This window comes from Grammomys surdaster, unplaced genomic scaffold, assembly GCF_004785775.1.
Source record: "Grammomys surdaster isolate TR1022 unplaced genomic scaffold, NIH_TR_1.0 472, whole genome shotgun sequence".
NCBI classification, from domain to species: domain Eukaryota; kingdom Metazoa; phylum Chordata; class Mammalia; order Rodentia; family Muridae; genus Grammomys; species Grammomys surdaster.
The window spans coordinates 165,718-191,850 of record NW_021604891.1 but is presented as its reverse complement, the minus strand read 5'-3'; the positions used below and the strand labels follow the sequence as shown (position 1 = coordinate 191,850).

Sequence of the window (26,133 nt, the reverse complement as noted above, 5' to 3'; positions counted from 1 at the left end):
ACTTCCTTTAGTCAATACTAATAGCTCACTTTTCTAGGTTACATATGTTAAAGAATTATAGTCTCAAAGGTGGAAATCATGACTAGTACTCTTAAGTTGCCCAAGAACCTATGTTTGGGGATGTCATAAGCCCAAGGAGGGAACTTAGTACTATTAAATCGTTAAACGGGCACAGTATTAATCTTTGTACCTGTAGACTAGAGCATCACGATACTCATCAGAGAAGATTTCTTTTGTAACGGATAGCATTACAACAGAGACCCATATATTGTCAACATGAAGAGACTGTGAGGTAATAAGCTCTAAATGGGACAACTGCATCACCATCTCTTACAACAGTATGTTCCCCACAGGGCAACCAGCAGGAGCAACATCTGTATACTTCTAAAATACCTTCAATCTTCATATGCAAACTAAAGAAACAAAATCTTTTCCCCAACCCAAAACTCAGGCATAGTCCTGGAAGATGGAGGAGAAAGATTTTAAGAGCCAAAGGGAGTGCATGACAGCAGAAACTGTGATTTCCAGACATTACAGAGCTGATAAACACTAGAAATCACAGCAGTTCACAGCTCCAGAGGGTTAGTACATTAGTTAGTATCACGGCAGGTGTGGGAAGGCAGCCAGGCAAACATGGCACTGGAGCAGTAAGTGAGGCTTTACACGTGATCCACACAAATGGGACAAGGAGGGGAGGAGGGAGAGAGTGAGCATCAAATGGTGTGGGCTCCATACAAGGCCATACCTCCTAATCTTTCTCAAACAGCTCCATCACACAAGGACCAAGTATTCAAACACTTGAGCCTATGGTGACCATTCTTATTCAAACCATCCCAGAGGGGGGTCATGAAGTTCTATTCCTAACTGAGGAGCTATTGGCTGCTGGCAGAGAGAGTCAGTTTCCTTAAGGGATGTGGCCCCATGCTCCAGTAAATGGCCCTACTCCCATGTAAGCATTGAGTGGACTCAGTAGATTAAAAAAAAAAAAAAGAAAAAAGAAAGAGAGAGCGCAGGAGGCTGAGAGGGAAAAGCGGTGGAAGGGAATGAGGGAGGTGCTGGTAGGGAGGGAATGGGTAGTAGATGTGATCAAAAGACATAACATGCACATGTGAAATTCTCAAACAACAGAAAGATAAACACTCATTCAATAAGCCCCCAACTAAATTAATCCAGTTCAAAACAGGTAAAGGAATGAAGATAACTGTTGGTCATTTCCTATAAATAAGGGATATTGGGAAGAGCAAGGATTTGAGCCTGTATTATCTTTATCTCATCCACAGATGCAACAGCCACAGAGGAGCAGTATTACTAAAACTATCACAAGTACAAAACATAAACTTTGAGAGACATATTCCCTCATTGTCCCAACCTTTAAACACTAATAGTACAAAGTTAAATGTATGATAGCCATTTTATATGTATATTAACTTCCTTCTGAGAATCGATTAATTTTAATTCTAAAGAAAGTCTAATTTCAATGGTCATTCTTAGTCCTTATTTAATGTTATTTTGATAGTCTGAAGTTTATTCACTTTAAGTTTTTACTCCAAATATTTATTTTTGTAAAAGATAATTTTTAAGTTTACAGAAATATTGAGTAAAAATTATTTAGCAGTTGTTAAGATCTATAGAAAAAAGTGTTAATTGCCTACAGTTAAGGATAAACAACTATAAAAAAGCAAGAATTGTGTTCCTTTAATTTTGATATAAAGATGGAAAATATTTTAAAGTATGCTGCTGTCACGCCTGCTGGTCACCTGTGAGAAATGGACTGTTGGGAAGAGTGCAGAGGCTGTGACACCTCAGGGCTACCAAGGAATCCCTGGGTGAGAAGGGAAACCAGTCTAAGCTACAGCCTAGCCTCTCAAGTCCTGGGTTCCAACCTCATGCAGAAAAGAAAGACTGGGAACAGTAAAAGGCTTTTGAATGCAAACCCACAAACTCATTCAAAATTAAATGCATAGTGAATGAGAGGTTTCTGCCACTGCTTATAAGTTAGCAGCATGCACCTTCACTGCAGCCTTGGTTCTGAACACACAACATGCAAACTTTCATTGCACATACTGTAACACTACACTAAACCACCACCACCAAAAGCTGTATGAAAAACCATGTCACAGATTCAGAACGACTTGCATGTTATGGACTGCAATGGTTTTCATACATATAAAGTTGTGTGCTTTCACACAAACACAGTGCTTTCATGATAGAAGACATATGATTTTGCAAGAGTCATTCCTCAGGATTGAAATTACAAATTAAAGCATATTTCCAGTTCACTGTGCAAGAATGTTTGGTTTTCAATACTGCTGTTTATGATGCTAACTTGAATTTCACAATAAAAAGTACAATGAGTTTTGTCTTTGTATTAGGACAAAATTTCTAACATTTTATGAAAAGTCCTACTTGTACTCTTGCCATTTTATTTACTTATTCAAAGTGGTGTTCTCAGAATTAAGAATTTTAAAATAAAAACACCAGTCAACTAGAAATAGTTGTTCTCTATGTCCTTAAGTATCAAATATTCAGCCAAGATTTAATGCTTTATGTAAAAAGCATTAACCTTTTATATAAACATGTAAAAATGTAATCTCACTGATTAAAATGACCCATTCTTTAATGAATAGTAAAATAATATGTATATTAAAAATTATTTTAAACTAAAATTCTTTATGATTTACCACTAGTGTTTTATTCTAATAAATATATGTATATAATCATGGCTATATAAATATTCCTCTAGAGGAATAAGTCACATGTAACAAAAAGGTTAAGAACCCCTAAAAAGGAGTAGACATTGTAAAGTAGTACACAGTGGTCTAGTTTTGAAGAGAAACGTAATCTCTAACGAATTTTTAAGAGTGTGAAAATAAGGATGTTAGTTTCCATTTTCAAGATGTAGGTGCCATTGCCTGCCTAAAATGAGTAAGTTTGTGAGAAAAAATATTAGTAGTTTCACTTTATATACATTTATATAAAGGTACCAAGTATACAAATATCAACGTCAAATGCTAATTAAGTTGGAAACATGGGAATTTGGGAAAACAGTCTGGAGTAGAGAAATAAACTTAAAATCCACCACTATTTATGTAATATAAATTCATGAAATTAAAAGATATTATCAAGGAAAAAAATTCTGTTTCCCAGACAAGAAAATGGGACAGACCAAATAAAAAATAATAAAACAAAGAATGGTCAAGTAAGAGGGGAATCCTCAGAGATTTCTAACAGAACTACATTAAAGACTACCAAAGAATCATATTTTGATAGCTGCCACTTCTCTTCCCATAGTGACTTTGGAGGTGACAAAGTGACCTGTGTTGCAATTTTATTTTCTTCCCATAAGCAAATGTGACACAAGCAAGGGATTTATAAGGGTTGATATACAAGTATGTTTTTATTCCAGGCTGGCTTGTGTATTGGAGGTGGTCCATCCAACGATGAAAGTCAGTTTACCTGGTATATAAGTAGGCCCCTCTGTGTGCAAGATCTGAGGTTGAGATTAACAATAGATAATCGGAAGCAAGTAAAGCACAGGATTCAAGAGGAGTAGACTGACTGTGTCATGGTCCCCACCAGCCACTAGTATTCACTGTTCTATGCTCAGCTTAGGAAGGGGACCATGTGACACTTGTCTTTCCGTGTCATGATGATCACAAGTGTCATCCTAAGGGTGGCATCTAGACTAGCTACTTACTATCCAGTAGATAATGAAATGGGAAAAGTGGATAACTCAAGGAATTATAGTACAAGTGTGATCAAAACAGAAAAACTGTATTTAAAATCATCCTTCAGCATAGAGACATTATGGAAGTGGAATATTCAAAGGTTCCAAAACAAAATTTAAAACTGAAGTAATAAAAAATTTACCCTTTATACTGAATCTCTCTGTAACTAGATAAAATTTTACATCATAAACTGAAAACAGAGATTTGATTTGAAATAAAAGTCTGCTTTTTAGCCAATGAAGAAATATAGAATAAATATGAATACAATGTTTAAGAGTGTCTGAGGAATGTAAACCTCCCAGTAATATCCTACTGGGGAAGGAAATGCTTGTGTTTAGTGGTGGAAACGTGCAGTGGAAAGCACGTGCAAAGTCCTGCTACAACAAGAACACACATACATCTGGCCCACACATTTCCCTGGTAGCTAGTACAGGCAGTGTAATTTGAACAACTCAGTGAAAAATTAAGACAGAGTACTTTTTTCAAAATACCAAACGATTTCAAGATAGCATGATAGCATGAGTGGAAAAATAAAGAAAGTAGAGAAGCTGCTCAAATGTAACTCATACTAGGAAACTGGCTTCCCTTCCTGCCCAGCAAAATTACTCATGTACACAATGAACATTATCTTAGTTAGGATTTCTACTGTTTTGATGAAACATCATGACCACGAAGCAAGTTGAGGGGAAAGGGTTTATTGGGCCTACATCTTGACATTTTAGTCCATCAGTGAAGAAAGCCGGGACAGGAATGTAAACAGGGCAGGAACCTAGTGGCAGGAACTGATACAGAGAACACGAAGGGGTGCTGCTTACTGGCCTGCTCCCCTGGTTTGTGAAGTCTGCTTTCTTACAGAACCCAGGACCACCAGCCCAGGGATGGAACTACTGACAAGGGGGTGGGCCCTCCTCCATTAACCACTAATTAAGAAAATATCGTACAGCCAAATCTCAGGAGGCATTCTCTCAATTGAGGTTCCCTCCATTCAGATAACTCCAAGTCAAGCTGACATAAGACTAGCCAGTACACAAAGACACACTGTAGTGCTGGCCACAAGAGCAAGAAAATACACTAGAGGAGGGGGACAACAATATATGGAAATTTTAGGTATAATACTGGGCAACCTAACAGTGGAATAATATGAGTCATGTCTAAGTTAAGATATAAATAAAACATGGAGAGTAAAACAATTTGCCAACTAATTGTTTACAATTCTTCCTTTCCAATAAGTGAGTTTGTAGAAAAAGAGATAAAAGAGTTTGGTCTAAACATGATTGTACATATCTGTGTTTATATATACATATACACACATAGGCAAATGTTTCTTAGAAAATAGACTTAAAACATGTAATAAAGCAACTTAAAGGAAATAGATTTAAAAAATAAAGACCATTTAATTATGAGTTTATCTAAAGCCAGTTATTGTCTATCTTAAAATACAGTTTCATTTGTATTATGTGGAAATCAGGCTTCATTAGAACAAAGACATACCACATATGTGTGGCTTTTTACACTATAATGTACTAGCCTTAGGGTTCACAAAATCTAAATAATTTTACAATCTGAACCCTTGTCTGATTGCAGTATGTACTCCTGGGTTCAGATGGTAATGAAATGCAGATAAAATAAAATAAAAAAAAATAAAAATTTCAAGTTAGAAATCAAGGCATGATATAAGTAACTCCCAAAGTTTGACTATTTGGGTCATTGCTTATGGGGCTGCCTTGGGAGGTTGTGAATATATAATTATATAGAATAGTTAATATAATTTATGAAAACTATTAGGAAAAACTTTATATTTATTAAATATTTTAAATTTATTTATAAATAACGGATTTAAACTGAAAATAAAATTACAATAGAAATTAATGAAAACAAATAATTCAAAAATGTATTTAAGTACATGAAAAAATAATTTTTGTGCTTTTGTGTGTGTGTGTTTGTTTGTTTGTTTGTTTTGAAACAGTCTCATTGTATCGGTGCCTGGTCTAGAATTCACTATATAGATGAAGATGGTCTCATAATAGTGAGATCTGCCTACCTCTGCCTCCAGAATGCTGGGACTAAAGGTATGTGCCATCACATGTGGCTTCTAACACATGTAAAAGCAAATTGTGGAAAGAACCACCAAAATCTCTGAACTAAGCAAGACAAGGCAAGATTACTGAAAGTTCATGGCAGTATGGTCCAGAGAGTTCCAGGCCAGGCAAGAATACATAATATCCAAAATTAAAAAATAAATAATAAATAAAACTAAAACGAAAAACCTATAAAATCTGCATAAAAATTATTTCATTATCAAATAATGAAGAAAAGTATATTGAGAATTAAGTAAAATGATATATGTGAAAACTCATAAAATAGACTAAAAATTAAACTTTTCATAAATTTTTATTTTCTTTTTTTACTTATTCACTTTACAATCCACTCATTGTCCCACTCCCAGTCTCCCCTCCCACAATCCTTCCCCCATCCCCCCAACTTTTTTGTTTAAAAGAAACAGAACAGAATAAAATATTCTGGAAAAAGGAGATACTGGTGTTTACTTCAATTTTTAGTGTTTCTGAGAATAGTTGCATCCAAGTTTGTTTTTGTTTTCATTTTTAATTTAATCTCCTTTATTAATTATTTACTTACATCCCAAATGTTGCCCCCACTCCTAGCACCCAAGTTTTTTGCTTCTAATATTTTTGGTGTGAGTGTTGAAATATCAGGATAACAGTTGCCTCATACAATGAATTAGGTAGTCACAACTTGACAAACGGATTACAGACAATTAGAACCATTTCCTCTTTAACTGTCTGGTACAAATGACTAGTGAGCAGATCTGGTCCATGCTGTATACTGCTATGGAAAGTTCTTGACGACATTTCTTTAACAGACAGAGGCCCAGTGTGTTTTAGATTTTCTTGCATAAATTTGGCAGATTGTGTCTTTCAAGAAATAACCTCTTTCATCTAAGTAATCGAATTAGTGGATAACTCTTATTCCTTTTATTGATACAGAATCCTTTTAATGAACTTGGGCTTTACAGTGTTATCTTACTTTCTTTTTGACATTAGTTAAGCTGTATCTTACATTGCATTTTTTCTTAGGCTGGCTACAGGTCTGTCAACTTTGTCTTTATATATTATTGTATATTAACTGTATAAACGAGTTTTACTCTGACATTTCCATGCATGGACATGGTAAACGTTGATCTGTGTTATCTTTCCTTTCAGCCTACCTGTTTATCTTTCTCTCCTCAATTCCTAAGGATACACTGTACCCTTTACCTTTCTTCTCTCCTCCCCCACACTGAATCTCACAGGAGAGTCACTCCTATTTTTGTAGTAGTGCCTTATTCTACTTGAAACACAGAGCTTCAGTTTCATTACTTTAACTATAGCACCATTATTTAGTCCACAGTTGAGGAAAGCTCCACTTGGTTTGTATGACATGTTGAATGAGGTCAGTTGACGAGAGGCTACGCCGATTCCAAGCATGGCTGTGTTAAACTGTGTCATGACTACTGTGAGTACAGAGCAACCCTCCACAGTAAGCTGGCCGTGGATGTTTGAACCACATCCCCAGAACTGGTATGAGGGAATCATGTTCGAGGTCTATCTTTAGTTCTTTGAGACGCTTTCATAACGATTTTCATGTTAGCTGGTTTAATACAGTTCCCATAAGCAGTGAGTAAGAGTTTCTTTCTCTCCATCCTTACGCTTTCCCTGTCTTAGCAGGAGCCATTCTAACAGGAAAGGATGAACCTCAGCATCATTTTGATTTGTCTATACAAAATGGATGAAGGTACAGTAAAGTGTGTATGCATTTACTGGTCACATACACGCTTCTATGTGAAAAGCATTTGTTCAGTTCTATGCCTGTCTTTGTTGATTGGATTATTTGGTCTTCTAGAAATAAGTCCTATCCCATAAATGCTGGTAAGGAATTTCTTATATATTATTGAGTATCTTCATTGTTTCTTTGCTATAGAAAGTTTGTTTTTTTAAATTTTATGCACTCTGATTTGTCAATTCTTGATCTTTTTATGTAAGATAGTAAAATTCTATTTAGATAGACATTGCTTATACCTAATAACTAGAGGTGTCTTCCAATGTTTTATTCTGGTAGTTTCAAATTTCTGTCATTGTATTAAAGTAGGTTTTGTTTTTTGGTCCCCTCTGCATACTTTTAATTGATTTTTGTATTGGGTGAAGGATAGGAATCTATATCTAGTCTTTTACATTTCAATAATCTGTTCCCTAGCACCATGAGCTGAATAGACTGTCTGGCCCATGTCTTTTTTGGGTACCTAAATGAAGAATAAATAGCTGTTTAGGCTTACCTTTGGATCAACTTCACTATTCATCAGTCTGTGTATTTGTTTTTATTCTAGTACCATGCTGATTTTGTTAATGTAGCTCTGTAATACAGTTTGAAGTCAGCATACATTCAACAATGCCTATAGTTCAGGGTCTTTTATTGTTTCCATATGAAATTTAAGATGTATGTTCTACTTCGGTTGTATTTTGATTAAGGTTGCATTAAATCTGTATACTAATCTAGTAACACAGCCAGTTAATTACAGTCTGTCAAACCATGAACACAAGAGGTCTCTGTATTCAATTTCTTTTTTCAGTGTCTTATAATTTTCTCTGTTTATGTCTTTAATATCTGACTAAGTTTATGCCTAGATATTTAGGGTTTTTAAAGGTCATTGTAGGGGTAAGCTGTTGGTATACAGAAAAGCTTCCAATCTGTCTGCTGATTTTGTATCCTGATGCTTTCCTGAAAGTGTTTAGCTCACCTAAGAGTCTTCTGGTAGAGTTTTAAATGATAAGATTGTATCATTTGCAATTAGGTAAATGTAACTTCTATTTATTTGTAACCATCTCATTCTTTTGCTTGCCTTATTTAGACCATCATGGTTTCTTCTTTCTCTTCTCCTTTTCCCCCAACTGCTTCAAAAGACAAGTGACAGTGGATGCTGACTTTAGAGAGAATGCTTCTGGTTCTCCCATCCAAGACAAGCTGGCTACAGGTCTGCCCTACAGAACGTGAGTCTGGAAATGTTCCTTTTCTATTCTGTGGAATAGTCTGAGAAGTAATGGTGCTACTTCATCTTTAAAGATACTGTAGGACTCAGCGGCTAACCCATACAGTCTTAAGCTTCTCTGTTTGGAGAATTACATTATTACAATTTCAATAATTTTGCTATGCAGATGTCAGGACATCTGTGTTTTTTTGTTTTTTTCGAGACAGGGCTTCTCTGTGTAGCCTTGGCTGTCCTAGAACTCACTCTGTAGACCAGGCTGGCCTCGAACTCAGAAATCCACCTGTCTCTGCCTCCCAAGTGCTGAGATTAAAGGCATGCGCCACCACTGCCCGGTGACATCTGTGTTTTTAAACAGCAAATCTGCTTGGTGATGAGGTGAGTGTTGTTTTCATGGCACCACGTGTTCCTCTTTGCCCTGCCAATGGCATGCTACTTCTGTCATGATGTGTCCTGAAGATCACTCTTTTCTCATTCTGTTCACTAAACTTTCTGGCTTCAATTTCTTATTTGTTTTCAAATAAGACTGTTAGTTCATAGCTAAATTATAATATACATTTTTGACACTCTTGGTTTGGTGGCTTTGTCTCAGTCTCTACCTACTGCAGCTGGGTTGGCTGCATGTACTGGAACAGCCTTTCTGTCCCTCAGTTTCTGCTGCTGAAATTTTCTGTTTTGAAACTATGCCCGTAAGTATTTGTTGTTGAAATCTAAGCACTTTTACACCATCACCACACTCCACAGGTCTACAGCTCTGTCACTCTAATCTACAGAGACAATAACATCAGTGACTGGCACTACCAGTCTATTATCTTCCTCCATCTAAATCACTAATACATTTCTGGCTTCCAGAGTATAGTTCTTCTTATCAATCTCCAGGTATCAGAACATCAAAAGGCAACAGTGGGTGCAACATAAGCACTTAGACCTACTGAACAAACAAGATGCAGTACAGAGGAATCGCAATCCATCAACATGGCTGTTCTCATCACATCCAAAGACCTTCTAGGTATGTGTGATCTGGCTGGAATGCAGACATGTCACACACCTTTTATCCTTTTAATTTAATAATCACATCTAATTGAGGGGCAAAGTGATGAATCAGAGAAAAATTTGACAGACTAAGTCAAAAATAAAATATTTACTACAACACACATTAGGAGATTAAAAGTTATTTTTACAATGGAGCCTGGAGACAGATCACAATTTCATGTTTCCAAAGTATTGCTTATGGATTCTCTCCCTCCCTTCACTGAGAATCTATTTCAATTTTCACTAAACATTGACTTCTTCCAATTTCAAAAGTTTATTTTCTTATGTTTAAGCTCACCCTTCCTTTATAGTGTCTGAAGGAAGGAGTACAGATAATTCATTTCAGACCTTCTTTTCTTGCATGTATATGGAATGCTGTTAATTTCCTTCTAGGTATATTGAGTGTACCCACAGATTCTGATTAGCCTTGTTTATGCTTCTGTTCATTTCAAAAAGATTTAATTTTTTTCTCAGACTTCATAGCTAAGCTGTGTGTTATTTAATCTCCTCATTTTATCTGCAAGCATTTGTGAATTTTACAATGACCTTCCTGTTACTGTTTGTGGGGCATTTTTCACTACAACTAGAGAGCTGATACTGCATTATTTCTGCTGTTTCTAAATTGTATCTCAAATTCTACTAAAATTGTACTCAAGCTTCTGTTTGAGGCCATTTCTAAATTATTTATTAACAAGACTAAGAACTGAGAAGGGAATCCCAATTTCCCAAGTAACAGTATGATACTCCAGACAGAGTTCTTTTAAAGGCAGAAACCAAGGAGAAACATGAACTAAAATATGAGATAAATACTCACTTTGCTTTATAAGGCGACTCAGAGCCAGAATTTTTGGTTTCCACTGAATTCTCATATTCTTTAGACCTAAGGAAAGAAAGGTTTCATCTTTATTAGTTATTTTATAGCCATTTATATAATGATACAAAAGGTTAGTCCAGTTTTTCCATTCTCAGTAGTATATCATATTATTAATGTGACAAACTTTCCCTTAAATGCTAACCTGAGAGACTGAAAATGTACACTCCTTCATAAGATATAAATCACTCAAGAAGAATACTTCTGAGTTGATAGGCTTGCTTGATTAAGGAAGCATAGAAATGTGAAAATGAGTCTGTAGTAAATTTAAAAGGCTGTATGATTCCAACAAAGTAGTTGAAATAGCAAACTTTCTATGAACCACAAGAAATACACAGTCTAAAGTTAAGTATGGGTAAATAATTTTCATTTAAGTTCAAAGATAAAAGACTGGAAATAAGCTGACCTGGCCCTTAACGGTTTGTCTGACTGTTTACACTGACTATACATCAAAGGTTCATATAAATCCAGGCTGCCTCTTCTTTGCCACTATCTGTTTTCAGCTAGTCTAGAGCAGGAGGTGATAGCCATCATAAAGAAAGGTGTCACTAAAGCAATATATTAATGTTGAGTTAATGTACTCATTTCTCCTTTTTCTTTTCTGAAAATAAAAGAGAAACATATTAATTTAAATGTTAAATGTGGGCTAGAGCTATGGCTTGGTTGGTACAGTGTGAGCAACAAAAGGTTAAGAACCTAAGTTTCAACCCCTATATCCCAGGAAAAGCCAGGTATGATAAATCAGTAACTCCAGTGTTCCTTCAACAAGATGTAAGGTCCAGACAGGACAAGTCCAAGACACTAGTGAACCAGATAGCCAGATGCACAGTGGCAAACAGAAGAAACGGTCTCAGACAAGGTAGAAGGTAAAGAGCAACACACGAGAAGGCTCTCTGAGCTCCAAAGACATATTCATACAGACAGACTCTGTCTTCCTCTAAGATTAAACAAAAGGTATTCTCTATCTGTTGTGACAATTTTACCATGAAGTCTGTGACTTTACCAATATTACTATCTTTGTGGTATGGCTTGTATAAAATATACAGCTGGCCTTTTACATTAAATATATTTACAAGTTTGTATCTGAAGTGACTCCCTAGAAGATATGATGCAGTTTTTAAAATCCTTCCTGAAAACATGTCTGCTACTGGAAAGCTTAATGTGCTTAGGCTTCGTGTAATTCCAGTTTGGAAAAGCTGCCCTCCACTGCTTAGCTACCATTGAGTTCTATATGTCGTATCACCGAATGTCAAATCAATACTCTCTGCTCCCTTGCCTCTCCTGAGTATGGCTATATGCTGTGGTGTATGTGTGTATTATGTGTTTACACATGTGTGGGAACACATGTGTGTGCCATTATGGATAGAAACTTCTGAATCTGTCACATAAAATAATTCTTCCCTTTACATTGTTCTCATTAGCAATGCTGTCACAACTAATGAGAAATGGACCAAGTCATACAGACACACTTTCTAAATTTTCTAAAAATATTATTTCTAAATACTTTTTGTTTGCATTTGGCAGAATCTAAGGAAGGATACTGCTGACATGGTGAACCATCTGTGCAAATGACACACAGTATGCCCACTGACATAGTTTTATACTATTGTTTTATAGAATTGTCTTTAAAACCACACAGGAAAAACAGAAGGTTAAAACCAAGATATATAAACTCGTCTGTGGTGGTTTACAACTTAATCCCAGTACTTAGGAAGCAGAGGCAGGTGGATCTCTGTGAATTCAAGGCCAGTTCTAAAACAGCTAAGGCAACATAGAGAAACGCTGTCTTGAAAAACAAACAACACAACAAAAAAAGATATACAAACATTGAATTTTGTAATTTTCTAAATAGTTGCCTTTACAATGTTGAGTTGTGAGCTTGCTTTTGTTTTTATGAAGATTAAAGCTACTGTATAATTCATTTCTCTATTTTAATTTAAACATTTCATACAATATATTTTGGTCATATTTTTCTTCCCTCCCAATTCCTCCAAGAGCCGCTCTTGCTACCTATAAAACTTCAACTCAAATGTTTATTATGGGATAACTGAACAAAGCTTTTGGTATTACCTATATGGTCCATATATTCAACAATAAAAGGAAAACAGATCGACTGACCCAAAAAATATAGATATATCTTGAAAAAGTACTTAGCACAAGTCAGCAGCAAGAGAGTATGATTTTGAATATAAAAACTTATAGAATAACAAAAAAATCAGTCCATAATTACAGAAAGCATGTAAGGGATTGCCAAGGGCCAATTTAGTAGGTAAATGATTAGAAGGACATACAAAAGAGTTGGGTATGGTAACGCACACTTATTAATTATCCCAGCACTCAAGAAAGCAGAGGCAGAAAAACTGCTATTCATGGCCAGCCAGAGTCACAAAGTGAAATATTGCAGTAGCAGCAGCAGCAGCAGCAGCAGCAGCAGCAGCAGCAGCAGCAGCGTGATGCCACTGTGAATAACTCAGTGTTGTATTGACTTGTTATGAACAAGACTTTGTTGGGGAAGAAAAAGTACAGGGAAGAGTAAAGCAGAAGGAGAAAAGAAGGGGAGAGGAGGGCAGGAGAAGAATAGGGGCAAAAATAAAAAGTTTTTTATTGTATATATGAACATCTGCCTACATGTATATATGTGCACTGTATGTCTGCCTGGTACTAAAGGATGCCAGAAGAGGGCATCAGATATCTGTGGAAATGGAACTTCAGAAGCCTGTAGCCACCATGTGGGTACTAAGCCTGGGCCTGGGTCTCCTACAGATGCAGTCAAGTGCTCTTAACCCTGAGTCAGCTCTCTAGCCCCAGTGTCTACCTCTACTCTACATGCTGAGGTTTTATTTACAGATCCTCACACAGAGCAGGCTGGTCTTGAACTTACAGAGATCCCCTGTCTGCCTCCAGAGTGCTTGGGATTAAAGGTGTGTACTCTTAGCCCTGCAGACATTTTAAAGCAAGCAGCATTATCTGAAGTAAGAATGGATATGAGTCTGGTCAAGTGGGAGGTCAACAGTGACTACTTAAAGGGCCCTGACCTGGGCAATGACAACAGAGTGCTTTTTCCCTACAGTGAGGTCAGATGCTAGACAGACATGAAAGAACAGTTTGCTTTAGGTACATTTAATTTCACTTTAATTTAAGGTGTAAAATTTGCAATCAGCAAGTATAGGGCATGTAAAATCAGGATTTAGCAGGGAGTATGCATAGAGAAGTGAAGGGAAAAAAATAACAAGCATTCAGGAGTCAGAAAAAAAGTTCTTAGCAGAAACTCCAATTCAAGCCAGTCACACCCTGAAGTAAACTAGGAAAATGTGCCTAGAAACATACACTGATTGCTAATGCTAAATTCAAGAAAGCTTTTTCTGGTCATTGCAGTAAGGACCCATAGAAAACCTCATCCTTAGGATTTCTTTCTTTCTTTCTTTCTTTTTTTTTTTTTTTTGGTTTTTCGAGACAGGGTTTCTCTGTGTAGCCCTGGCTGTCCTGGAACTCACTCTGTAGAGCAGGCTGGCCTCGAACTCAGAAATCCACCTGCCTCTGCCTCCCGAGTGCTGGGATTAAAGGCGTGCGCCACACTGCCCGGTGCCTAGGATTTCTTATACACAACAAATACGTGGTACTTCCTTCTTTCATGAAGTCAAATCAGGAGACACCACTTGGTTTCTAACTATTCATTTTCAAAGAAACAAAGCACTCTGGAGTTATGTCTGATCTTTGAGATGAATCAGATTCCTTGACAGGCCACAATCTGGACACAGAAACTACAGACAACTATATCATTCAGTATTATTCCTGTTCTACCTTTTTATTTATCATTCCATGAACTAATAAGCATCTCCTTCTTTTGAGACTTTCATGATAAAAGGTAAGGTTCATAATGCTTTCTCTCAATGCTAAAGGTAGCAACTAAGAAAGGACTGTATTTGTGTCCTCAAACAAGACCCATCAGTCATCATGTGACACTTAAAGCTTGTGAGGTAATGTACTACACAGCTGTCTGATCTCAGATGTCACTTTGGAGGCTGATGATAAACTACAGGTCTGATAACTCACTTTCCATTTTAAGATATTTCTTGAACTTTTCCTGTTGTGACAGGCAACCAAATTAATTAAACCCTGTCATGGACTTTGACACCACAGCCAGCTGACTTCTATTTGTTGATTGCTATTGATTTTCCTTGATACTTCATTTAAAAATCAATAGTTGGAAAGAAAAATAAGCTTAGTTTACAAATATTTAAATGTACCATTGTATGCTGAAAGAGGCCCAAGTTTGGCATGGCCTTGTTATCTAATTATAAGAAGAGCCCTTGAGCAGGTGAAAAAGAGGGCTTTGGATCAATACTCAGTTTTCTTTCTCAATCAAAGAAAGTGGCTATAAATTAGGTTCATTGGTGGTTTTTCCAAAGCTTTTGAAGCAAACAAGTTTAAGTGTTTTTTCTTCCTTCCATTAAATTAAATGGCCCATCCCTAAGAGCTTTTGTTTTACATTTAAGGACATTTATGTTACCTGGTGTTCATCCGTGCTTTTATCTTTTTAGCTTTTTTCTTATTCTTTTGCCGTTCTTCTCCATCTTTCACAGGTTCTGTTGGAGCTGCACTTTCAACCACAATGTCAACAACATACTTCTTCAAAGACAGATGTTCCTGCAAAATAATCAATGAAATGATTGGGGTAATGATATTTTAAAGCAATATAGGACCACTACAGAATAGTAAACAGAATGAATTATATAAAAGTAACTAAAAGTAATCCCTAGGCAATAATGGCTTTCACAATTGCTTTAAAAACACTAAAGAATCTGTTTTAATTGAGATTTTCAATGACTCATCAAAGCTTTGGTGAACACCAAATGCACTATATGCTAAGGATACATGAGCATAGGAGAGTAAAGGGAAAGGAAAATATATACACAAGATTACAGTACCATACTAGTGTTTGGTTAATCATTTAATATGCAATAGGAGTCTAAGGGGAAGAAGAGACAGGTGTTTGTCAAGGTAAAAAGGGAGACCGCAATTAGGTAGAACAGTGTTTGGTGATCTGAGCAGATGCTGGATTTGTTTATGTGTGTATCTAGAGTAGAGTAGGGGAAAGGGAAGAGAAAGGTAAACCCCCTCTTCAAATCTCAAACACTTGTTATTGTCTCCTCATCTCTTAGTTAAAGCCTATGTTCCTTTAACTAAGGGATTATACAGAAGTCCCATACACTCCATGACCCATTTACCTGCCACCGTGAACGCCTACACACTCTGTCTTTTCTCCACTCCACTATACTTAAACTCATGCTCCTGTCAGGGTAAGACTTCCAAAAATACACTACATCCTATTCTTTCCACAAGACTTGAATCTACAATTCTCTGAGTATTCACACTTTAGTTTTTCTTTAAATCATCTTAAAAGCATCCCTTTTCTTGTCTCCCTAAAGCTAGTACCCTATGGAACCAGGAAGTGTAGCCTCTCCACCTTTACTTCTTTAATTCTGCTCTCTCTTGAACTCATGAATATAGTAAAAACCTTACCAACCCTAACCAATCTGCAAATTGCTCTTGTTAGGAAACCAACAAAGACCAACTCTGTTATGTCTCCTCCAGCCTTTGCCCTACAGACCACTTCCTCCTCCTCAGAATCTTTCATCACAAGGCTTCTTGACATTACATTATCTTCCTAATCCAAAATAAGAGGCCCACAAAACTCTTAGGCTCCCCATAAATTGTGGCATTTTTAACATAACTGTTCATTCATTAGCAAAACCTACCCATTTTTTTCACAATCCTAAGTCCATATCAGATTTACCCACTGACCCTAACCCTCATTAGTGTCACCTAGTTTCAGTCTCTAGGTGACATCTCTATAACTCAAACAACTCTTTAACTAGTATCTCAGTTTCTAATTAGACCACTCTGACTTTCCCTTTGTGTGTTTTGCTTGTGCAATGTAGGTTGTCTGTGTATATACACCTGTGTGCAAAGGAGGGTCAGCATGGAAAGGAGAGCTGGCTAGCAAGCAAGCCCCAGTGAACCTCCTGATTGATTCTGCACCATGTTCCCCCAACCTACACCTTACACTAGGGTTATGTACATGTGTAGCCACACTCAGCTTTTTATGTGAGTGTCAGGATCTGAACCCAGGTCCTCCTGATTATTCAGGAGCTCTTCCTCACTGAGACATCTGCCCAGTCCTTCTAGATCTGTTCTATATATAAAAACAGTCAGTTATATTTTTAAAACATAAACCAAATCTTAGTAAGTCTTACGATTACTCTTATCAAGACTTTCTCAAAACTAGGTTGACACTTCAATCAGTAACATACTTACCACAAAAGCCTGAGACAGGAGTTCAATCCTCTGGAAACCATACTTAAAAAAAAAAAAAGCATGGAGGAGTGGGTGTGCTTATGTTCCCCTGCCCCCACCCCTACTTGGGAAATGGAGACAAAAGGATCCATGCTATTCCCTGGTTGGTCAGCCATCCTAGTCTACTCAACAAGTTCTAAGGCAATTGGTGGCTTATGAACAGTAACTGAGGAAGCTGAGGTTGCTGTGGCTACACATACATGAATACCTGCATTTAGTTCTTCACACTTGTGAGCTTCCACAGCACCAGAGAGTAGTGTACAAGCTGTCAAAGGGATGATATCAACAGTCCTATCCCGCTGGGACACCTATGAGGCATAACACTGACCAGCACGGCAAATAGCCCTAATGGAATAGCAGTGGTACTCATATCTTAGTGATAACCAAAGCTATCTAATTGGAAACAAGACACAGGAGGAAAATCATGCCTGGTACTAAGAACTTAGCCAACTACCCATGGATTTGAAAAGAGAGTCTATTACTGATACTTTACTAGACGAGCATAATTCCTAACAAAATTCTAAAAGAAATCCTCCTACCCACAGATAAGTGTAACTCTCACCTCTCATTGAGAAGTGTCTCTGTAGCAAATGGAGACCATGACAGAAAACCATAAGTGGAGACAATGCAGAGATCAATGGACTGTAAGAAGTCATGCCCAATGCATATATCTATTACACAGCTCTTGTCATAAGGTGCCAGAAACATCAAGGAAGGGGGAACAGAATACTATAAAAGCCAGAGGACCAGGAAATTTCCAATGGGTTTGTGTTTCCTAGAAACAACAGAGCAGCTTCACCCAATACTTCACAATATGGGTGCCTAAACAAGGACATTATGAACACACATGCTAATGCAGCAGGGGAAAAAAAATCTTACAGATTCCTACCCCTAGACAAAGAACTAAAGACTGCAGAGAGGGGAAGACTTAGCCTACACCAGGGACGACTACCTCCAATTGGTTATCCAATGTAAAGTGGTGAGCCCGGGAATCATATACACACAAACAACAAAATGAAACTCAATAGATTATATTTATATATTTGTGACCACACAGAAAGACAAACAAAAAGACACACGCAACAATAACAATCAAAGCAAAGCGAGCCAAGGATAAGAGAGGGGTATAAGGTGGGAACTTGAGGAGATAACATCGGATGGGTAGGAAGGGGAAAAATGATCAAGTACACTTCTTGAGTTTGAGAGGAGGAAATAATATAGTTTGTGCCCTTTTTGTAAAATAAAATGTCATGACATTAAATACATCTATAGCCTTGGCTGCTTACAAATACACATACAAGTAAGTAAAATGAAAAAAATTAAAACCTTGGAGACTAGAGAGAAGGATCAGTGGTACAGTGCTTGCTGTGCAAACATGAGATAGCAGCTCAGCACCAATGTAAAAGCAAGGAGGAAGTATGGCAACATATGGCTAAGGCTCTTGCACAGGAGACAGGGACAGGAGGGCCCAGAGTTCTTGGCCAGCTGGTCCAGGTGAAAACAGTAGACTCTGGTTTGACTGAGAGAGTGTCTCAAAACAAACAAGGTACAGAGCGATGGAGTTGACCTCTGACCCTCACATGTATTTGCACTGTGTGTCTGCACACCACACACACACTTGTTTCCATTACACTAAGGTAAGATGGAATGTCCGTGCCACAGAGGGTGTCATTCCCCTCCCTTACATTCATCAGAAACATTACTGTCTGAGAACAGCAAACTGTTCCTTAGCCAGCAATATTCCTTCACCAGGAATGTGCACATTCCCAACTAAAACAAAGAGCTGTAGGTAATGACCTCTACTGTTTATTATCTCCTTACTCTGTTTATTTTCTTCTAGAGCTTGCATAACAGTACATCTTTAACTGTAGTCTTTAATAGAACAAAGTTTCTGTCTACAATTTTGCCTGACATATGGAACATACACAATAACATTTTAAGTGAGCAAATAAAAACAACATTCTTATAAAAATTATTACACAATAGACATTTAGCAAAGTGTTTCACATAAAAATCACTCACTTAGACATTAGAAGTAAAATTGGAACACAAAAAGAAAGAATATAATTTTATTTTCTCCATTTCAATATTAGAAGAACACACTCTCACATGTATCTAAAGCTAGATAGTCAAAGCCCTGACTGAGTAACAAAGACCAAATTTAAAACCAGACGTTGACTGTGGAATCCGTACTCGTTGCCAACTATGTCAGAATGTTAGAATTAGTTTGAATTGTGTTAATACTCTTCTCATATCATCATAAAAAAAGAGGGAAGAGTACAAAGAAAGTCTCATAAACCAATAAATAAATGAATTAAATAAATAGGATGGCCTCACTTTTTCACAAGAAAAAGGAATGACTTGATAACTTTGCATGTTACACAGACCATATTTATATTTTGGATGGCCTAACTGGTAATTATAGATATAAGCACATGAATGCAATTTTTTAAAAAAATCAATCAATTTCTGGAAGTAGCTATGGATCTAGGATAGCCATAAACTCATGATCTTCCTGGGTATTGTGCTTAGGGCATATGTCACCATGCCTGTCTCCTGATTTGGACTTTTTCTTGTTTAACTATTCTGCTTAAATTTTTAACAGTGTTGGACAGAAGTAGTAAAACTGGAGATTCTTAGCTCTATCCTAAAAGGGTACTGACCTAAAAGACTCAGGTGGGCCAAGAAGCTCCAGACAGCAAAGTTGACTTGACAATAAAAGTAGATAGCACCCAGGATACAATCCACAGAAGTCAAGAAGGTTAACAAGCCAAAGGACCCAAGTGAGGATGCCTCAATCCCACTTGGGAGGGAAAAGAAAGCAATCACACAAGGAGGTAGTTAGGGAGGGAATTGGGTGGGAAAGGGGACAGGAAGGACAGTGGAACATGATCAAGTATTGGGTAGGGGGAACAGGACTGAAACCCTGAGGCCAGCAGAAAGAATGGAAATAGGCAACCTCGGGAGGTAGGAGGTTGGGGGAACCCTCTAGAATGTACCAGAGACCTGGGGGTGAGAGACTCTCAGGACTCAAAGGAAGGGACCTTACATGAAATGCCCTACAGTGGGGAGAGGGAACTTGTAGAGTCCACTTCCAGTAGAAAGACAGGGCATCAAGTGGAGGGATGCCCACAGTCAAAAACTCTGATCCAGAATTGTTCCTGTCTAAAAGAACTGCACAGACAAAAATGGAGAAGAGCTGGAGGAAAAGGAGACAGTGACAGGCTCAAAGTGGGATCCAACTCAAGGGAAGGCCTCAAGGCCTAACACTATTACTAATACTATGGTATGCTTACCAAAGGGGCCTAGCATGACTGCCTTCCAAAAGGCCCAACAAGCAGCTGAAAAGAGTCAGATGCAGATACTTACACCCAACCAATGGACAGAAGCTGGTGACCCCTGTGGCTGAATTAGGGAAAAGCTGGAAGAAGCTGAAGAGGTGGCGACCCTATAGGAGGACCATCAGTCTCAATTAACCTGGATCCCCAATATCTCTCATACACTGAGTCACCAACCAGGCAGCACACATCAGCTGATATGAGGTCCCCAATACATATATACAAGACGACTGCCGGGTCTGGGTTCAGTCAGAGAATATACACCTAACCCTCAAGAGACTTGAGGCCCCAGGGAGTGGGGAGGTCTGGTGGGGTAAGGACATCCTCTTTGAGACAAGGGTGGAGAAGGGGGGTTGACGAGTTGGGGAGGAGGTATGAGATGTGGAACAGTTAGAAGGTAAGTAAGCCAGGAGGGCAATAAAGTCTGGACTGTAAAAGAAGATTAAAGAATAATTTAAAAAAATAGATAGCACATTTACATATGATATTTTGACTGACCAATAACATAATACAAAAACAAATACATGTTAATCATAAAAAAGTTAAAAGTATTAAAAATGAAAACCTCCTGACTCTTAATACCCCAAAACAACTATTACTTTAGAACATATTCTAGAAATGTTTTCTTTATGTGAGTTTTGAATAAAAATGGGATTATCATAATGCTTTATGAGTTATTTTCAATCAAATATTCAAAATATAGATTCTTCCCACTAAATTTTCTACAACCGAAGTTAGTGAATGCAGGTATTGTACTTCACAGCTACATTCAATCTTGCTGGTGTCTCATTGTTAATCATTTGGGCAGCTTAAAAGGTTTGATATAAAAAGTAACAATGCAACAAATACTCTTGTAGATATGTTTGGTTTTTTGTTAAAAGCAAGGCAATCTCCTGCCCTTTTTCCTTTCCTTCTCTATACCCTAGATCAACTTCTGATGTTTAAAAAAAACAAAAGATGCACTATTGGGTGACCCAGTATAATAAACAGCTGTTCTAAATCAAATCAGGAAGGAACTATATAGGAAATGAATGTTGACAAGGCTCATGATCTTGAGCGTATGTAAAAGACTTCAACCCTGAAGATCAGTTCAGTAAAATCACAGTATACTATGAGAAAGGAGTAGATATTACAATACTTAGCAATATTCTGGGGGAAAAAAGCTGACAATAAGAGCAGAATTTTAGATAATCTGAATCACATTATAAAAATATGAGAAATTCAATAATGAAACCCACAAAAAAATGTTTATGACAAAACAAAGTAACAAGTAATGCCCATAAGATACAAATAAGAACAGGTGAAAAGAAACAGCAGGTTTTATAAAACTCATCTAATGAAAAAATAAAAGAGCAATCTCAAGTACCAAAGTTACCAGGACAAAGACTAAAAACAATGCAATCCTAAACAAACAAAAATGGCTGAGGACTGCCTTATCTGTCATCACTGGAAGGAGCCCCTTGGTCCTGTGGAGGCTTGATGACCCAGGATAGGGGAACTCTAGGCCGCTGAGGCAGGAAATGGTGGGTGGGTCTAGGAGCACCCTCATAGAGGCGGGAGGGGGGGAAAGGGGGAGGAGATAGGGAGTTTGTGAAGGGGAAACTGAGAAGGGGGATAACACCTGAAATGTAAATAAATTAAATAACAAAAAAGTGGAAAAATAGTAAAGACCAACTAGGGTTCACACCCATGACAACAGTACTGGGAGGTTGAGGCCATAATACTGCCAAGAGTTTGAGGCTACCTGTCTTACATCCTGATTTCCAGGCTAGCTTAAGCTACAGAATAAGACCTTATCTTCAAAAATAAAATAAATAAAATAAAATAAAAAATAAAAAAAGTAAGATATAACCTCTTAAACTTTCTGGCTCCAAAGAAAGGGAAAATTGTTTGCTATTTAGAGAAAGAAACAAACAAAAGAATCAAGTATCTTCCCAGAGAATAAAAGTAGCCATTAGTCTTTAAGATAATAATAGAATTTCATGCCACAAAATAATCATGGAGTGTGGAGGGCCGCATAGTGCCACACCTTAAGATGGCGCCGGTCTCTGCCTTCCACCACCTGTTGGCGAGTGCTCTTAGGAGTAAACAAGTCCTTATTTGGCTGTGGCTAGTGATCTGGCTTGCTTTGTGGGCCTACCCGCTGTTGCCACATGGCAGACAGGGAGAGGCTAGTCCTAGAGTACTTAAGCCTGGGAGACACTTCCCCCGGGGTCGCCAGTCAGAGGCTTATTCAGGGTCCTGAATAAACTGCTTAGAGAAGAGCTCCTGTGTTGCGTCATCCTTGCTGGACAAGGGTGGGCGCGACAATGGAGTTCAGTACTCTCAAAAGATTCAAAATAAAACAAAACTGATGAAAGGTAAAACTAACTTCCAAGTACTTAGAACACAAATGAACTCTTATCAGTATTTTAAAAGCTCAAAAAATATTCTCATATGCAGTTTATAAAGAACAACTAAGGACATAGAGGATGTCTGCATAGCAAGTTCCAGGCCAGCCAGGGCTACAAGAGTAAAACCTTACTTAAGAAAACAATGTTCAACATCCTTAGTCATCAAGGAAATACAAATCAAAACAACCCTGAGATTCCACCTCACAACACCAGTCAGAATGGCTAAGATCAAAAACTCAGGTGACAGCAGATGCTGGCCAGGATGTGGAGAAAGAAGAACTCTCCTCCATTGTTGGTGGAATTGGAAGCTGGTACAAAACAATTGGGAAATCAGTCTGGCAGTTCCTCAGAATATTGGAAATAGTTCTATCTGAGGACCCAGCTATATACCACTCCTAGGCATATACCCAAAAGATGCTCCAACATATAACAAGGACACATGCTTCATATGTTCATAGCAGCCTTATTTATAATAGCCAGAAGCTGGAAACAACCCAGATGTCCCTCAGCAGAGGAATGGATACAGAAAATGTGGTACATTTACACAATGGACCAATTTACACTCAGATATTAAAAACAATGACATCATGAAAATCACAGGCAAACAGATGCAACTTTAAAAAAACTATCCTGAGTGAGGTAACCCAGTCACAAAAGAACACACATGGTATGTACTCACTGACATGTGGAAATTAGCCAAAAGGAAGCTTGGAATACCCCGATACAACTCACCAATCACTCCAAGAAGAAGGAAGATCACACCAAAGTGTGGAAGCTACAGTCCTACTCAGAAGGGGTTGGGGGGGGGAAATAATCTCCAGGAAGTAGAGGGAAAGAGGGCTATGGGAGGGAGAGAAGAGGAGGAGGGGAAAGGGAGGCCAGTTCGGATATGGGAAGAGGTGAGGGAGAAGTACAGAGGGTCAGGAATTTGAAAGTAGGTGTTTAGCAGTGGGGGAGGGGGAACTGGAGGTAGCCACTAGAAAGTCTCAGATGCCAGGGACCCAAGAGGTTCCCAGGACCCAACAGGGTGGACATTAGCTGAAATACCCAACAAAGGGGAGAAAGAACCTGTAGAGACCATATCCAGTGGATAGGCACGGCCCCTGGTTGAGGGATAGGGCCACCCACCCACCTCAAAAATACTAATCCAGAATTCCTCCTGTCAAAAGAAAATACGGAGACAAAGTGTGGAGCAGAGACTGAAGGAAAAGCCATCCAGAGACTGCCCCACCTAGGGATCCATCCCATCTGCAGACACCAATCCCAGACACTATCGCTGATGCAAAGAAGTGTTTACTGATAGGAGCTTGGCATAGCTGTCCCCTGGGAAGTTCTGCCAAGAGTCTGACCAATACAGAGGAGGATGCTTACAGCCAAACACTGGACTGAGCATGGTGACCCCAATGGAGAAGTTAGCAAATTGAAGAAATCAAAAGACAAATCTGGAATTCCCATCCTAATATTTTAAATGTCAATGTGATAAATGCAAAAGCTAACAAATGATAGGTAATTCTATACACATATATTAAGTGCAGTTTTAAAGTCACAACTGAATTTAAATATTGATATAACATGGAGTACAAATAATGTATATAAAACATTAATATCTTGTCAGAGTTTATATCCTTCTTAATATTTTAATTTCCTTTTCAAGGGTATGAGACTACAGTCTTTCTACCATAATTTACTATATTAATTGAACAGCTGATCCTAAAGTTTGGGACTCTGCTATCCAGTCAGTTTCCTCCTGATGGGTCTATGTTCTGTATTTCATAAAAACTGAGCTACATGGGTAAGAGTCATGATCTGTGGGAGATGATATTTAAAACAGAATAAGCATAAGTGATAAAATACAGAACTTTTAACTGTCAGTAGTATAGCTTTTCAAATAAACACATCTCACAAGATATGGCATATCAAACTAAATGATCCATGTCACACTTTGAACATCTCAAAATATCAAACTGAAATTTAAAGAATGCTAATTGTTACACATCCTTTAAAAGAATTAGAATGTCTACTTTGAAAAAATCACTATAATAATGTATTTTTATTTTTTATTCTTCTAAAAATGAAGTAAATCTAAAGTCATGCTTCAAGTAAGCTACTCTAGATCCAAGGCTCATGTTCAATATGAGGGTACTGCCATATATAAATCTGTACAGACGGAAAACTAAAATCATGTTTTACCTTTAAAATTTTTTCACTTAACTTCATCTTGTAACTTCTGAATGAAATTTGCAAAGTAAAATTCAATACTACTTTATTCAAGAATAAAATGTTATTTTTACACTATTATAATTATCAGTTATTCCAAAGAAGTCAGATTTTTAAAAATATAAAAAATGAAAGGCATTTTTACAACATTCCCTCACTGTCTTCTATCAAAAACAAGTGGAAGACACAGAGATTACAACTTGCATTTATTGTGTTCTCAGTATGAGAAGGAAAGGCAACTAATAAAATCAAAGTTAAAAAGATAAGGGAATAAGGGAAAAAATGGTGTTGTGTAGAATGGGAAGAAGAGGAAGAGGAAAACAGAGAGAAATCACAGAAAAACATGGCATTTAAAATATGGCATTTTAGGACAATATTTCAAACAGTACACACACAGTACACTAAAAGTAAAACATATGTAAGCTTTATCTCACATCACTAACCTTTAACTCAGCACCTACTATAAGTCAAGAACTTAGGCTAGCTGCTTCTCTTAAAGAAGAACAATTCTCTAGACACCAGAGTTTTAACTAGAATTTTAAAAATCTTTAACAAACTCTTGTTGGTATCATTCCCCATAAACTAATCTTATCTGCAAGAAACTGGAGAAACTCTTTAAAGTTGACCTATTACTATTAATGGCTTTTTTGTTGGCTGTATATATAATATTCCCAGGTATTAACACTAAGAAAGAAATCCCTGAAGAAAGAAATCGAAGAAGATCTCAGAAGATGGAAAGATCTCCCATGCTCATGGATTGGCAGGATTAATATAATAAAAATGGCCATATTGCCAAAAGCAATCTACAGATTCAATGCAATCCCCATTAAAATCCCAACTCAATTCTTCACAGAGTTAGAAAAGGAAATTCTCAAATTCATATGGAATAACAAAAAAACCAGGATAGCGAAAACTATTCTCAACAATAAAAGAACTTCAGGAGGAATCACCATCCCTGACCTCAAGCTGTACTACAGAGCAATAGTGATAAAAACTACCTGGTATTGGTACAGAGACAGGCAGGAAGATCAATGGAATAGAATTGAAGACCCAAAAATGAACCCACACTCCTATGGTCACTTGATCTTTGACAAAGGAGCTAAAACTGTCCAGTGGAAAAAGGACAGCATTTTCAACAAATGGTGCTGGTTCAACTGGA

General features: G+C 37.5%; 1 protein-coding gene across 1 annotated transcript in view; it reads right to left on the bottom strand.

Annotated features, from left to right (window-relative positions):
- Nucleotides 1-26,133, bottom strand: part of Scaper (S-phase cyclin A associated protein in the ER) — a 308,858-nt gene that overhangs the window by 173,528 nt on the left and 109,197 nt on the right. The window contains exons 20-21 of the mRNA XM_028781560.1: nt 15,180-15,316; nt 10,613-10,678 (exon numbers count right to left, since the gene is read on the bottom strand). Coding sequence (XP_028637393.1) covers nt 10,613-10,678; nt 15,180-15,316 — 203 coding nt within the window. The remainder of the gene's footprint in view (nt 1-10,612; nt 10,679-15,179; nt 15,317-26,133) is intronic.